The sequence below is a fragment of the Tupaia chinensis genome, unplaced genomic scaffold (assembly GCF_000334495.1).
Source record: "Tupaia chinensis unplaced genomic scaffold, TupChi_1.0 Scaffold000430_1, whole genome shotgun sequence".
Taxonomy (NCBI): Eukaryota; Metazoa; Chordata; class Mammalia; order Scandentia; family Tupaiidae; genus Tupaia; species Tupaia belangeri.
Genome location: NW_006159935.1, coordinates 2,474,725 through 2,490,916, shown reverse-complemented (window position 1 = coordinate 2,490,916; position 16,192 = coordinate 2,474,725). Strand labels below are relative to the sequence as shown.

At 45.2% G+C, this 16,192-nt stretch overlaps 1 protein-coding gene and 1 non-coding gene across 2 annotated transcripts in view; both read right to left on the bottom strand.

Annotated features, from left to right (window-relative positions):
* The window catches only part of NCEH1 (neutral cholesterol ester hydrolase 1), a 63,374-nt gene extending 47,188 nt beyond the window's left edge, over window positions 1–16,186 (bottom strand). Inside the window, exon 1 of the mRNA XM_006155050.3 lies at window positions 15,982–16,186. Within this exon, the coding sequence (XP_006155112.1) occupies window positions 15,982–16,119 (138 nt within the window). The 5' untranslated portion in view covers window positions 16,120–16,186. The remainder of the gene's footprint in view (window positions 1–15,981) is intronic.
* On the bottom strand, window positions 4,999–5,058 carry MIR9771H (microRNA mir-9771h). Its single transcript, NR_130598.1, has one exon. It is a non-coding gene; the product is annotated as a microRNA mir-9771h (primary transcript).
* Window positions 16,187–16,192: the final 6 nt, after the last annotated feature.

The following is a 16,192-nucleotide window of genomic DNA, read 5'->3' as shown; positions in this document are numbered from 1 at the left end:
AAAAACCTCTCCAAAAAAAAAAAAAGAAGAAGATTTAAACTTAGTAACCATAGCCATCAGCAATCCATATCAACAAAATCTCTACCAATATAGGAATTCCCAACCTGAGAGCAGAGGCAGAAATAATGGTGAAAATAAAAGAATAAAAACCAATAGAGTACTGTTGCGTGTACTGAAGACAAGGGCCAAAAATCAGATGTGGAGTAAACACACTTAGGCGCCAGGTACAGGCCAAGTGCTTTACAGGGTAACTAACATTTGATGACGGTGACAAGGATGGCTAGTGAACAGCGAGGCCTTCTACATCACATCTTACACGATCTTTATAATAACTTTATGGGCTAGTATCATAATCACTTTCCAGATCACAATGTTTCCTGATTTAACTTGTAGGTTAAATATTCTGTTCAAAGCCATAGAATAGCTCAGAGGCAGGATTTGAACACAGGTCTCCCTGATCCCAAAGTCCACACTCCTGAGGTAATTTTGTTTTAAGTGCCAGAGGGCATGTGCGCTCTCCAGAGAAAGAGGAAGAACTCTGCCGGGCGTGTGGTCATGTTGCAATTCTCTTTTCTCCATTCCTCCATCTCCTCAGGGTTCTGGCCCTGCACTTGCACATGCTCCATAAGCCACGGAGGCCAGGACTACTGATGTCAACCATGTGGCATCTGGCTCCCTATCTGCAGTGTTCAACTGCTGTGCTAATGGGGCCAGTTCAAAGTTCATGCTCTTAGACACTGAAAATATTTCCCAAAGTTTGGTAAATATACCATAAGTTTCAAGAGAAAAAAATTTATCATCAACTAAATTTGATACTAAAAGTATATTCTCGTTTCAAGGTTCAAAATACATATTAGCATGGTAGGAATTATAACATGTTTTGAGTTAAGAAAGAAATCCCGATGAACTCTTTTTAACTGAGCCTTCCCCACTCTTATTTAAGCATACAACCCTTTTTCAATATGTATTTTAAGCATATTGTTAAAGCAATAAAGAGACCATTATCCTGAGGCTGTCTGTACCCAGAGCTCTTTGGCTTACCTGAGTAAACCAAACTCCAGTTCCAGCAAACAGTAAAATGAAACTCACCAACCAGAAATCACCAATAACCTCTGACTAAAGACTTTCTACTGGACCCACCACAGAAAGCAAGAGCCTAACTATAGCCAATCAAGTAATTTCTCTACAAGTTTAGTCTAGAAAAGCTCACTGCTCACATTGCAAAGCAGAGCTTTCTGAACCTCTTGATTCATTAGTCATTCTTTGCTCAAATGAATTACATTACATTAATTTTGTTAGATATATTGATGCTGTTCCCTCACCCATCCAGGAACATTCAAGGAGGCCTAAGCTGCTGGACTTGAGCTTATCAAAGACCCTCACCCATGCTATGGGGGAGGAGGGCTGCTCCAGTCCAGACGGCATGCTTTGGTCTACCACCTCATATTCTCCGTATTCAGCTGAACCTCCATCCACACTGGGAGCAGAAAGATCTGAGTACACGGGACTAAAACATCTGAAGACAGGAGACTCAGGAAGAATCATCTCCCCACAATCCCCCTAGCAATAAAAGGGGAGAAATTCCCCCCAAAAGCCTGACCCCAAAACTCCTACTGTTTATTCCATACTCCCACCCACAGCAGAGGAGGGAAACTGGCACAGAGCTAAGACACCATGAGGAAGTGCAAGAGCACACAACTACAGAAACGTGCTTCATAGAGTATAAAGAATTGAGTATTTCACCAGATGACTAAAATCAAAGCAGAGCACAAGAAATAGGAGAAAACCAAGAAATATCTCCCCCACAAGAGACCATAACAACTCCTCACCAACAATAGATAAAACACAAAAAATCACAGGAATGTCAGAAAAATAATTCAGAATACTTACTGTGACAAAACTCAATGAGTTGCAAGAGAAAACCGACAACCAATTCCAAGAGATGAGAGAACCCTTCCTTCATAAATAAATAAACATATTGAAAAAGAATCAAACACAACTTCATACAGGAAATTAAAACCTCCCTCAAATGTATCAATAGCTGATTAGACCGAACAGAAGAATCTCTCACCTTAAAGACAAAACCTTTGTTTTAGTCTAAACAATCAAAAGACTGAAAGAATAACCATTAAAAATCAGGACAACATACAGGAATCCTATGTAAATGGCTGAATAGCTACATAATAGGTATTCCAGAAGGTGAAGAGACAGGAAAAGGCATAGAAAATCTCTCTCATGCTATATTAGCTGAAAACTTTCCAAATATAAAGAGGCACAGGGACATCCAAATCCAGGAAATACAAAGGACATCAAATAGATAGAACCTAAGAAGATCCTCTCCAAGGCATAACATAGCCACATCAGTAAAAATCAAAGACAAATAGTCTAAAAATGCCAAGAGAGAAATACCAAGCTATGTATTACAAAGGTTACCCCATTAGACTAACCTCAGACCTCTCAACTGAAACAATGTAGCAAGGAAAGAATGGGAAGACATATGTAAAATTCTGAAAGAAAAACAATGTTGGCCAGGAGTACTATACCCAGCAAGATTACCCTTCCAATGGGGAGGAAAAATAAAATCACTCCCAGAAAAACAAATGCTGGAAGAATTTGGCAAAACTAAACCAGCTCTGGGACCAGCAGTTAGCGTAATGGCTATGTCGCTGGACTTCCATGTAGTCGACCATGGTTCGAGTCCTGGACCCGGTGGCTTAAACTCACACTGGGCGCGTGTGCGTGTGTGCCCAAGATCCCGAGAGGAGAATGGAGGAGAAGAGATTGTGGCATGACCAACCCCCCTGGTGGGTGATTTCTTGCTTTCTGTCTCTCTGTCTCTCTCTGTCTGTCTGGCGAGCGCACACGCCCTTTAGCAAAAACCCCTCCAAAAAAAGAAACAAAACAAAACAAAACAAAAAATTAAACCAGCCCTTCAAAGAATACTGTGCCTGGAAAACTAGAGGGAGATAAATAGAAGTAAACTGACTAAGGAAAGAAAAAAATAAGTCCACACATATAGATAATAACATTAAATGCTATGATTACATTTCCCAACTAAATGACTAGAAAAGGCAGATTCAACTATCTTATACATAAATAAGGTTGAGGACAAATACCCCAATTTTCTGATAGACAGTTGTCTCTATAGTTTTCAATTTATATATTTATTAAAACCATAACTTATTATAGAAAATAGATAACAGAGAAGCCCAAAATGTTACCAGTAGCTGAGTCTTTCTTTGGAATGAATTTAAAGGCTAAAGACAAGAATTTATAATTACCAAATCACTGACTTGACCATTCTTTGCTTTTAAACATCTCTTTCCAATTTTGTTTTTGCTTTTTGGAGGACTTACTGTTTTATGCACAATACAGTACGATGGTCTTATAAGAACTCAGAGTAAAAGGTTTCTTTCTCTCGCTCTTCCTAATGAGCGGTTACTATGTACAATATTACTCATCTCTAACCATCAGTGATAACCACAGATCTTTTCAGATTATAAACTACTCTGTCCCATAGTCCTCTACATGGAAATTACAAGTTCTTCTTTAATTGGCTATGTTAAGATTATCTTTGTTTTTAAAAATCCATCCTGATTAATCTGAGACTTTTTGTTATCTGATTTTTAATTGATTTGTTTTTCTTTAGAACTGTATCTCACAGTAAAGAGTGTCCAAGACAATTCAGTACGGTATTTACAGAATAACCAGTAGAGCGAGTTTCAAATGTTCACAACGTCATGTTAAATGTTGAAGGTGGTGAATGTGTTTATATCCTCAATGTGTTTATTATACACTGTATACATGCTTTAAAGACTATTCTGTAGCCTACAGAAATGTGTAATGATTATCTGTAAGTCAAAAATTACAATAAGTATTTAAAAATTTATTTTGTTTGGAGTTTTTCTTTTAACAATATTAATATCCTCCAGGAATAACATTTGTAAATACATAATATTCTCTTTACCTGTGGGGGAAGTTATCCTTGTAACACATACCAGTACAAAGAGGTTAGCCTGGAGGAGAAGGCGGGGCAGGGAAGGAGGGGACACTGGAATCCAGGTGAAAGGGCCTGGAGTCCAGCATGCCTTGCTCACAGCCAGCCTCACTGAGCAGTCAACTGTCTTGAATAAGACACTTAACTTTGCTGGCCCTCTTTCCTTGTGAAATGACAACATTAATTACTATTTTACAGGGTGTTTGCTGTGTCTATAACTCAGTGAATGGATTCGTTATTACACAGGTATCTGCCAGAAGTTCTATTAAAAGCAGACCACCTTCCTGGGACCAGCAGTTAGTGTAATGGCTATGTCGCTGGACTGCCACATAGTCGACCACGGTTCGAGTCCCGACCCAGTGGCTTAAACTCACTCCGGGCACGTGTGCGTGTGTGCCCAAGATCCCAAGAGGAGAATGGAGGAGAAGAGATTGCGGTGTGGCCATCCTCCCTGGGTGTGATTTCTCGCTTTCTGTCTCTCTGTCTCTGTCTGTCTGGCGAGTGCATGCACCCTATAGCAAAAACCTCTCCAAAAAAATAAAAAAAGCAGGCCACCTTCTAGAAGCAGACTTGACTTGCGTTGCTAAGACACTCCAAGAAGCTGGGTGCACTGCTGGACTTGCTGCTCACAAACAAGGAAGAACCATGAAGTGGAAGTGCCTGAAACCTTAGGACAACTGACCTTGCCTTAGAACACGCGTATACCAGAAATAGTGAGATAAACATCTTATGCTTTCGATTATCAGATCAGAAACAGAACAAAACAAATAGACTTCAAATGTTCAAAGACAAGGTTGTTTGAGTTTCCCAGGACAGGGGCAGGGACAATATTATGAGCCAGGCAGCTCAGAAATGGGTCTCTGATGTTAAATTCTCAGGGGCATTTATCAAGTATCCCCTTCAAGGGAGGAAGGGAAAGAAATCGTGGAGATCCAACGAGTACAGGCGTTTGCCAGCGATCTTTTAGGAAACGGGCTGTAATTGTGACTAATGTTAGGTTGTCAGGAAAGTCGAGATGCATCTGTGCATAGAGAAACAGAAAAATACATCACGACTTTCCTGACCACCTAATATTTAGCTAAAACAGGCACAAAATTCATTACAAATTCAAAAACAAGCAAAATCTGTGAAAAATACTATGAGAAAGTTAGGAACCCAGGAAACAATGAAGTTTGCATGCATGCACACACACACACACACACACAAGTTGTGAAGGCTAACAAAGAGCCATGTCTGGCTCAATTAGAAGCACGTGGAAACACCAGGTCTGCCCCTGGGGGCAGATGGAGTAACAGAGATTGAGAGAAAGCAGAACTACTTTATTCCTAGGTTCTCTGTCATGAACGATCTTCCAACAAACAAACAAACAAAAAACCCAGAAACCTAAAACTGAAACAGTATAAGAGAAATTACAGGGGGACTTCCAAATCTTCAGAAGATAAAATTAAACTTATGTGGTTATCTTGGTGCCAAATAAATAAATAAATAAAAAACAACCCTAAAGGCCATACTCTTTCATAGAACACATCTTCTGTGAACTTTCTGAGACCCCCCTTCTGTCTGACAGGGAGAAAGCTTAGGATTTGGCAGGGAGCCTGCACATAAATATCAACCTAAGAGCCAGGAAAGACAAACACAATGGCAGCAGGCTATAGGAGAGGAAAGAGGGCTACCTGCGGGCAGGGGTGGGGTGTGGGCAGAAGGCTGCCTGCGGGCAGGGGTGGGGAGGGAACAGGGAAGTTCACAGAGGACACGGCTTTGAGTTGGTGGTCAAAGATGTCTGGGGTGTTGGCCAGCAGGAGGGCATCTGAAGTCTAGGGGACCATAGAGGAAAGGTGTCAGATACAAGCGTGCAGACGGCCAGTGGGGACCAGGACAGAGTGGTGCCAGCTAGGCCTTGATCGGGCGAGGGTGGGGACTGGTAGCTGGAGGGCGAGCAGTCAGACCGGAGCAGCCTGGAGCAGGGAGCACACCCAACCTTCTACGGCTTTGACTTGATCAGGCTGATCATGTGGAAATGAATGAAGCTTGAGCACCTGTCCAGGTTTGTCTAGGGCCAATTCCATCTGCCTTGGCATGACTATTAATAGCAGCCTGTCACTCTCAAAAATGTCCTGCTTTGGACAATACATTATCTGGCTACTTAGATTCACTCAGGACTAGCTGTCCGTATTGAACAGCAGTGATAGTAAATGTATTTAGACGATGACAAACTACAGGGGGCAAGCTTCCCAACAGATACGCTACAGACCAGTAGCAAGTGGGCCACCAGGTGCTGATGCTGAAGTACTTTATAGATGGAAAAGCTTAAACCACTTTTGGAACCAGCAGTTGACATAATGGCTATGTCACTGGACTCCCATGTAGCCGACCGTGGTTCAAGTCCCAGACCTGGTGGCTTAAACTCATGCTGGGCGTGTGTGCCCAAGATCCCGAGAGGAGAATGGAGGAGAAGTGATCGCGGCGTGGCCACCCCCCCTCACTTTCTGTCTGTCTCTCTGTCTTTCTGGTGAGCGCACATGCCCTATAGCAAAAACCTCTATAAAAAAAAAAAAAAAAAAAAAAAACTTAAAACCATTTTTTACAGTAAAACATATTTAATAGATACTAAAATAGCCATTACATAACATTTCTTCTCATTGCTGACACCATGAAAGAACATGCCTTTGGTAATTAAAGTTCACACTTTTTATCATGCACATAAGGCACCCCGTTATGACATCCCTAAGTAGGGACTATGTTTCAAAACAAGTTTAGATACACTTTAAAAGGCCCAGACTCAAAGAGAAAGCCACGCTTATTTAAATACTACTGCAGTTACACTGCATGCTGCTGGCATACTCAAGTTCACAGTTTATAAAGTGAAAGAACTAAACCTTTAAAGTCAGCTCTGAAATAGATACATTTTCATTAATGCATTCACTAATTAGGTCTGTTCTTCTAAGACAGGAGGAGATAGATATAAGGTTTTTTCCCTAATTATTTTATTTAACTCTATTTTATTTATTTATTTTAATTTGACCAGAGACAGAGAGAGAAAGTGAGAAAGCAAGCCGCCAGGTCCAGGACTCAAACCATGGTCAACCATGTGGGAGTCCAGCGCCCTTAACCACTATGCTACCTGCCAGTCCCAATATGAGAGATTTTTTTAAAGAACAAACTCAACATGTCAGCAGCAAGTTTTTATTTTGTTATACTAAATAAAAAATTAAAGCAACTAAAAAATTAGAGTATAAATTGGAAGACTTATAAGAACATCAGGGGACATAGTGTGTGGTGATTTATTAACAAATATTTAAAATGGAACTGTCACTTTCATAATTTAAGAACACTATTATTTTGGAGAGAGATTTGTGCTACAGGGCACATGCACTCCCTGCAAAAATAGAGACAGAGAGACAGAAAGCGAGAAATCACCCCCCGGGGGGATGGCCACGCCGCAGTCCCTTCTCCTCTATTCTCCTCTTGGGATCTTGGGCACTCACGCACACACGCCTGGAGAGAGTTTCAAGCTACCAGGTCCGGGACTCGAACCATGGTCAACCATGTGGGACTCCAGCAACGTAACCACTATGCCATCTGCTGGGCCCAAGAACATAATTTTGATCTGGTCAATAAATCATATTCAGAGGCATCGAAGGCAGGTAACGCTAGCAGCTAGGGCTGGTGTACTATATCGAAGTGATCATTTCCAGCATGAAGAAGACTGAGAAGCTCTGAGGCAGTTTTAACTGTGCATTTGTGGCAAAGCTGCCACAGGCGTGCCCTCAGCAGGGCCCAGCAGTGAGAGCATGAGCCTGGGCTTCGGGGTTCCCATTCCGGCCCAGTCTCATGGGCGTAACTAATCTCGTGACGTCAAGGGTGTCACTGGCCCTTTCTGAACCTCAAGTTTTCCAGCTGCAAATGGGAATAACAGTGCCAACCAATGACTTACTGTTTAAAAAAAAAACATTAAATAAGATGATACAGTAAAACTCTCGCTAAAACCTAGAGTGTTATACAAATGGAAGGTGGAAGGTATAATAAAAAGTGATGTCCTTTAAAGTCTGGTTTCTCTTAGGACTAGGCTCCTCTTCCTCCAGAGGTACCTCGGTAAGATCCCCCAACCTCGTTCTCACCCCGTAAGAACTCACTTCTACAATGCCCACCACCTAACAGCCACCCTCTCCCAAGTTGCCCTCTCTTGGCCAGCTCTGACCTTCCTGGTCCAGACCTGTCTATGCAGCTATGTAGGGTCAACTCTGCTTAGACTAATGCTCTGACCCTGAAAACAAAGCCCCACACTCATCGCTCTCAGATCTCTCAGGACTGTCACCACCACTCACCCAGTTGTTCCAGAGTTGTCCCAGGAGTCATCGACGACTCTCTTCTCTCCATCACTCCATCCTGTCCCCTCCCACAGAAACTTCCCCACAAACTAGTCACCGGTTCACTAGTTTATGTTCTCCGGGGCTTCGTGCTTCCTAAGGGGACTCTTGCCTTCCCTTCTACTCTCTTGCATTCTAGTCTCTCCACCGCCACCAGGAAGACTCTTCTAAAAGACTGACATCTCTACCAAAAACCTGTCCTGTGAGTTTTAAGTTCTACCGGTCTAACCCACTCCAGTTCCTCAGCAGTACCATCCTCTCCCACTGGCGCTGTCGCTTGCTGTTGCTTCCGGCTGGAATGCCCTTTTGCTTTCTCCTCTCCTGCCACCTCTTGCACTTGGCTGGTCCCTACAGACAGACAATCTGGCACCACGGTTTAACTGTCGAGCTCAGAAGTAAGACGGGCTGGGGTCGAAGCCAAGTACCAGCTGTTATAAACTGCCATCTTGCACGAGTTACTTCGCTTTGCACTTGAGTTTATAGCCTTTGTTACATACGGTAAACGAGGACGCCTGCCTGAGAGAGTACAGTCCTGACCAGGCGCACCGCGTGCACGGCACACCGCGTGGCATCCGACACAGACTGAGTGCCCGCTGCACGCTTAACGAGGTAATTTTCAGTGCAAACACTCAACTTCGACCACTCAGGTTAGACGTCACATGAAAGGGAAGCACTCCCGATGCCCAGGCCCACTGTACGTGTCCTTCTCATGGCTCTGGCAGCAACTTGTAAATGCCATTATCGGGACTCTTCTTCCCGCGTTCTGGTGGAGACTGTGTCACCGACAGTTGGCTCACCTCCCAGCAGCAGGCCCAAGCTCCTGGAGATTAAGTCTCTACTCATCTCTGTTTCGAGAACTCCTAACATCAGCATTCCATTATGATTATTATTATTATTATTATTCTTTTATTTGCCAGAGGGCTCACCCAGAGAAGACAGAGAGAGAGGAAGAGGGGAAAAGCACCTCCCTAATGGAGTGGGGTCGTGTTATAAACTTTCTCCTCCGTTCCACTACCCTGATTTGGGGCATGCATGTATAAATGCCCATCATGTTGTGCAAGATGCCGAATCTGGCAGTTGGCTACATGTAACCCAGCTCCCTTAACCACCAGGCCAGGGATCAGCCCCTATTAATATCTACCAAAGGAGTGATTGACCTCCAAATGGTAACATTTTAATTTCATATTGGAAACACCGAAGATGGTCTGTTAACACTCTATAATATAATATGACACACGTTTGATTAGCCAGGTCACTTGGAGCGCCAACTACATTTCTTCATCTTTTCGCAACATGAAGGAGAAAGCAAATAATATACAATTTCCACACAGCTTCATTTGATAGTGAAAGTAAATACGCACTCAGAATTTTAAAAGAAGTAACTGTATAAATAGAGCATCTAAGAATGATTAACTGTGCTTGTACATTTCAGGGAATGGCCCTGAAATCAAGCTCAAGACCCATGTTAGAAATAGAACACTGTTGGGACCAGCAGTTAGCGTAATGGCTATGTTGCTATGTTGCTGGACTCCCATGCAGTTGACTGCGGTTTGAGACCCGGACCCAGTGGCTTAAACTCATGCTGGATGTGTGTGCGTACGTGCCCAGGAGGAGAATGGAGAAGGGATTGGGGATTGCGGCGTGGCCATCCCCCCAGGGGGGTGATTTCTCACTTTCTGTTTCTCAGTCTCTCTCTGTCTCTCTGGCGCGCACACAAGCCCTATAGCAAAAACCTCTCCAAAAAAAAATTTAAAAAAAGAAAGAAAAGAAAAGAAAAAAGAAATAGTACACTGTTGGGGCCAGCAGATGGTATAATGGTTAAGGGCACTGGACTCCCACATGGCCAACCACGGTTCAAGTCCCAGACCTGGTGGCTTGTTTTCTCACTTTCCATGCCCATCTCTCTGTCCCTCTCTGGTCAAATTTAAAAATAAACAAATAAAATAAAGTTAAATAAAAATCACTCTTAAAAAAATAAAATACTGTACTAAAATAAACTAGTAACGATGGTATTTCTGTGCTCAGGGTTATCTCTGTAGAAGAACTAAATAAATAGGAAACTATAAATTAAATCACTCTTAATGTTTCATAGATGCTATCAACTCAGATGGCTCACCTGTCAGAACCAATAGTGATTAGATGCTGTCCATAAAGCTATTCTTAAAGCCTTTCTCCTGCCATGTGTTTAAAGAAAAGCCAATGAAATCAGCTAAAATGGTAGTGGTCAGTGACTCTCCCATTTGCATAAAGAAATCTCCATCATTGCAAGCTGGAACACAGAAGACAAAACTCATTCCTGACTAATGTTTCAGAACACACAGGGCCAGCCCCGCAGTGGTAAGCACTGTGCACGGGGAGCTGCATTCCACACAGTGGACTGCAGTTCTAATTTCAGCCCTGGTGGCTTCAAACACACGAAGCCTTCCAGAACAGAGGCCAGCAAGTGATGTGGTGAGTAAGGTGCTGGACTCCCACAAGTCCGACTGCAGTTCAAGTCCCGGACCTAGTGGGTTGAAAGTCATGCCAGGAGAAGGAATTGTGGCATGGCCATCTCCCCTGGAGGGTGACTTCTCACTTTCTCCCTCACTGTCTGTCTCACTCACTCTCTCCCCCCAGAGAGTGCCCATGTACTACGGCAAAAACCTTTATAAACACAGAAAAAAATGGCAGAAGTCTTCAAAAACATGCTGGGAGCCTGCATGTATATCCCCCAAACCCTAACAGGAGAGAGCTATGGAAGAAAAGGATGGGGCATGACTGCCTCCTGTCGGGGGTGCTTTCTCTGTCTCTGGTGAGAACACATGCCTTCCGCAATGAAGAAAAGAGCTAGAAGACAGAAATATGAAGACTGTAGACACCCTCGTGATCTAGAAAATGTCTCCACTATGTTTTAAACTCTATATTTCTGCTTTTTCTAAATATACATATATGCATGTTTTTAGATACAAATGCTGTATATACTATTGTAAAACCTTTCCCCACTTAAAATACAGTACAAATTCCTTGCAGGTCTTTAAACATCCTTTTACCACATCAATTTTTTAGCTGCCTAGGATCCCCAAATATGAATATACCATATTTTATACCAAATATACCATATTTGTATTCTTAAATTTTTATTCCTTTAAATCATACTGAGATAAGGGGCAGGGGAGAAAGACAAGGGAAGGGAAATGAAAAGTTGCCGAATATTCTAGTTAAGGAAGGCCTTAAGTCCCTTAAAACATTGCCATCTTTATAGCTGCAGCTCTGCTTATATCATCAGTGGGTACAAATAAATAGCCAGACAGCCCGAGGGATTGCCGGATCAAAAAACCAACATGGTTCTAAGGCTTCTGACCGACGTCGCCGAGCCATCCTCAAAAACGCTGGGCTCATGTACATCCTTGTCCCGATAAACGTCTCAGTATCTGCCCCTGCAGTGCGATTACCATTTTTTTAAAATCTCTGCTTGCATAACATTTTGAAATCAGTCTTCAGAAGTTCCCCAAACTCTTTCCTTTCGTGCTTCTAGACTCCTGGCACCCAGTCTTCCTCTGAGCAGCTCCACGGCCCTGTCCAGGCCTTCTTCCGTTTGTCCTCGCCACGCTCGGCACTTCGGGTGGCTCCGTTACAACACCGAAATTTGCCTAGGAGCTGTTTATCCCTGGAAGCCCTTAGAGCCAAAGTATCAGTCAACGAATCTGATAAACTAATCCACGCTAGCGTAAAGGGGCTCATTTCCAGCAACACGTATGCGACGTGACTTGAGCGGTCTAAGGAAAACATGATAACATCTACAACTGCCAGGCGTGTTTGTTTATAGAGCCGTGGCTCTCAGATTTCGTGGCACCTTGCAATCACCTGGGGGACTTGAGAAACCATTGCTGAAACATACTCCTCTCCCAGAGATTCTGAAAACATGTGGGATAAGACATGATCTGGGTATGAGGATTTTCTGGATCAGTCCTGAGGTGACTCTATCGTAATATCTCTGCCTGCGATGAGTTAGAGAGATCCTCAGTAGCTTCTCCAAGGACAATGCTGGAGGGTCCCAAGGAGCCAAGTGCAATGCGCATAATCTCACAATGTGACTCGCTGTACAAAAGAGATAGGGATGTCTAGGGACATCGTGAGTGGTTAGGCTTGTGCAACGACAGCACAGTAAAGTAGCAGGTGGTTTGTTTTTAAGAGGGATTTTTGCCATAGAGCCCGAGCACTAACCTGAGAGACAGAAAGCAAAACATCACCCCTCCGGGGATGGGGTGGCCACGCCACGATCTCTTCTCCTGCCATCTGCTGGGACCAGCGTTCACATTGCTCGATGCTAGGCAGGTACTACCGTGTTCGGAAGTAAGCCAAGCTTACACTCTTCAATAGCTTCAGCCGCTTTTGTGATTGAGCCGGTCAACCCGAACTAAAATCGCGTGGCTAACAGAGTTTATGGCATGACATCTAGAAGTAGCTCTTCCGGTTTCAATGACATAAATTAGTTCCTATTTCTTTTTTTTTTTTCTTTTGAGAGGTTTTTGCTATAGGGCGCATGTGCTCGCCAGACAGACAGAGAGAGACAGAAAGCAGGAAATCACCCCCCAGGGGGGATGGCCACGCCGCAATCCCTTCTCCTCCATTCTCCTCTCAGGATCTTGGGCACGTATGCACATGCACCCGGCGTGAGTTTAAGCCACCGGGTCCGGGACTCGAACCACGGTCGACTACGTGGGAGTCCAGCAACATAGCCATTACGCTAACTGCTGGTCCCAGTTCCTATTTCTTTTTAAAGTGGGGTAACCCCTCAGGTCTCTACCTCCTGCACAGTGGACCCTGGTGGATACTGTGAGAACCACCACACACACCCGGCGTTTGAACACCTTGCTAAACTGTACAGCAACCTTACAATGTACTTGACTGCCCTATTTTACAGGGAAACTCAGGAAAAAGTGAAGTGACACTGCAAAGTGCTTCTCTGGTCTGAACGATCTCGCTATTTCACAATTTGGGTGGGAAGTGACAAGAGCCACTTGTGTGCAAACCTCCTTGTGTCCCAGTGCCATGGGAAGACACTTGTTACCACATTTATTGCTGTGACCGGCATTACACCCCCTGAGGACACGCCGTGTGCAGAGAGGGTCTTACACAGGCTTACCCTCGGCGGGTTGGCCACACTGCTGGAAAAGGAAATAATTTCTCCAATCTGGCCTTCCCCACACAACGTACGATGAGGAAGACGTCCTTGGTGGCTCCTGCAGTCAACATAGCAGTGTGATTCTATTGTTCTGTTTTATTTTATTCTTTCCAGCATGTACAGATTAGTGGTCACTTTATTTTTTTGTTTGTTCTTAGGTTTTTGTGATAGGGTGCGTGTGCTCGCCAGAGAACGTGAGAAAGAAAGTGAGAAATCACCCCTCACTCCAAGAGGGATGGCCATGCCACAATCCCCGCCAGAGAACGTGAGAAGGAAAGTGAGAAATCACCCTTCTCTCCAAGAGGGATGGCCATGCCACAATCCATTCTCTTCATTCTCCTCCTGGGATATTTGGCATGCACATACACGCAGCTGGTGTGGTTGGCAAGCCACCGGTCCCAGATTGGAAGCACAGCTGGCCATGTGGGAGTCCAGCGCCTTCTGGAAGCACAACTGGCCAAGTGGGAGTCCAGCGCCTTAACCATCATGCCACCTGCTGGTCCCTGTCCCTAATTTTAAGTCACACTCATACATCCTTGACAATGGAGGTCTGTTCTGAGAACTGCACCATCAGGTGATTTCGCCACGGTACGAACATCGTGGGATATATTTGAACAGACAGTATCACCTACCTAGCTATACAAGGGGACTTTGAAAAGCTCGTAGGAAAATTAATTAAAGGATAAATTTATTTAGCAAACATTTAAAATTTGTGTTTTGTTTTTAAAAAGAATTATTTAACTTTATTTATTATTATTGCTATTCAATTTGAGCAGAGAGAGAGAAGGAAAGTGAGAAAGAAAGCCGCCAGGTCTGGGACTTGAACCATGGTTGGCCATGTGGGAGTCCAGCACCGTTAATCACCAGGCCACCTGCTGGCCCTGCATACTTAGTTTTTACCTAATAAGCATTGCCATGAACTTTTTGAAGACCCCTCATACGGTGTAGCCTTCCATAAACTTACGGACCCACGGTTGTATCTGTGATCCTTCATTGATTAAAACATCCGGGACTGTACCCCTCAGGCCAAGACTCCTTCTCAGACTCCTCCTTGTGATACTCTGAATTACGTAATGTCATGGTGGAAGTGAAGGCTTGCAGCGCTTCCTACATGAAGACTGCCTTTCTTGGTACCCATGCTGAGAAGGGGGTGGTCTTCTTCCCCGTGTGAATGGTTATAGTGAGCGGAGGGTGGAGGGGATGTCTAGCTTCAGGGATCCTTACTCAGAGACGAAAGGGGCCTTGGACGTGGAGAACCTGGCTGGATTCAGGAAAAGCTAATTCCTACTGGAATGTACTACCTTATCCTGGTAAGGGGGCTCTTCATAGGATAAAGCCTCACGGTGTAATCCTTCCCATAATTAGGGTGGGCAGGGAAAAGAAGCATAAACCCTTGAGAAAAAGAATGGTTCTTTTTCTCCTTTTCCTCTAGTTGTCATTCTTGAAAAAACGGAGTTTACAAAAATAACCTGAGCTTAAAGCACAAGACAGAAAAGAGGGAGGAGATTTGGTTTTGGAGGAGGGTTAGGAATTTAGAGCAGGCTGCTCCGAAATACTGCCCAATCACAGGGCTCAGTCTTGAGTGCAGACTCGAGTTTAGATTTTAGTCTCTGACTCTGAAGGAAGGCCGCCTACACCACGGAATAAACCAGACACGGATACATTTTGCCATCGATGGGGGAATGACACACACACCCCTGGGCCCACGGAGCGAAGCCTTATGGCTCCAGGCCACGCAGAGCGCTCCGAGCGGGGCCTCCTGGACAGCTCAGGATGGGGATCAGGCTGCAGGGCAGGCGGAAAATGTGCACCATGCAAATGAGGGCTGCCCGCGCCTCCGCTCCGCCACCTCCTTCTCAGCCAGCCCGGCCCCCGGCCTCCTTTCTCGGCCGAGCTCAGGCCACGGATGAAACGACCGAGGTCCGTCCAGCTCGGGGCAGCCAGCTGCGGGCTTGGGAACCGAGCGCCCCACGGCCAGGGCAAAGACCGCCCGCGCTCGCTTTTGCTTTTAAGGTGGCTGCAACCCCGTGACCCCAGCTTTTCCCAGAGCCTTCCCGAACACTTTACTCGCTCTCTGCTGGTCCCTTTGGGGGAACGAAGATGGGAAAGGGGGTGATTTATAAAACGATGGGCATTTTGGGGGGTGTTTTGTTTTTGATGTTGCACACCAAGAAAAGAGGGGTATTTAGGACAGCCGCAGGGTTCAATAGTTGTGAAATTCTAATCAAGAACTTCACCTCCAGTGTCACAAACGCAGATGGGACAGGGACCTGGCCCGCTGCTAGCCAGGCGGCGATGCGAGACGCCCAGAACGCCCGACGGCCACCTTAACAGCGCTCGCCCCGCTGCGCAGGGAAGGTGGCAGGAAAGTGGCCTTCGGGTGGAACCGGCCGGGCGATGCCGCGACCCCGCCTGGGGAAGGAGAGGGGGAGGAGCCCCGGGCTGCGCCTCACCACTTGCTGTGCGCCCCGGAAGGTCGCGTCCAGCAGCATCAGCTTCCAGGGATCGGACACGGAGCCGGGCAGCGGGATGTAGACGTAGTAGGCGGCCAGCGCCACCAGCGCGGTGAGCAGCACGCAGGACGACCTCATCCTCCCGGCTCGGCTCGGCTCGGCTCGCCCCGGGCAGACGCAGACGAGCTCCGGGCGCTGCAGCCCCAGGACC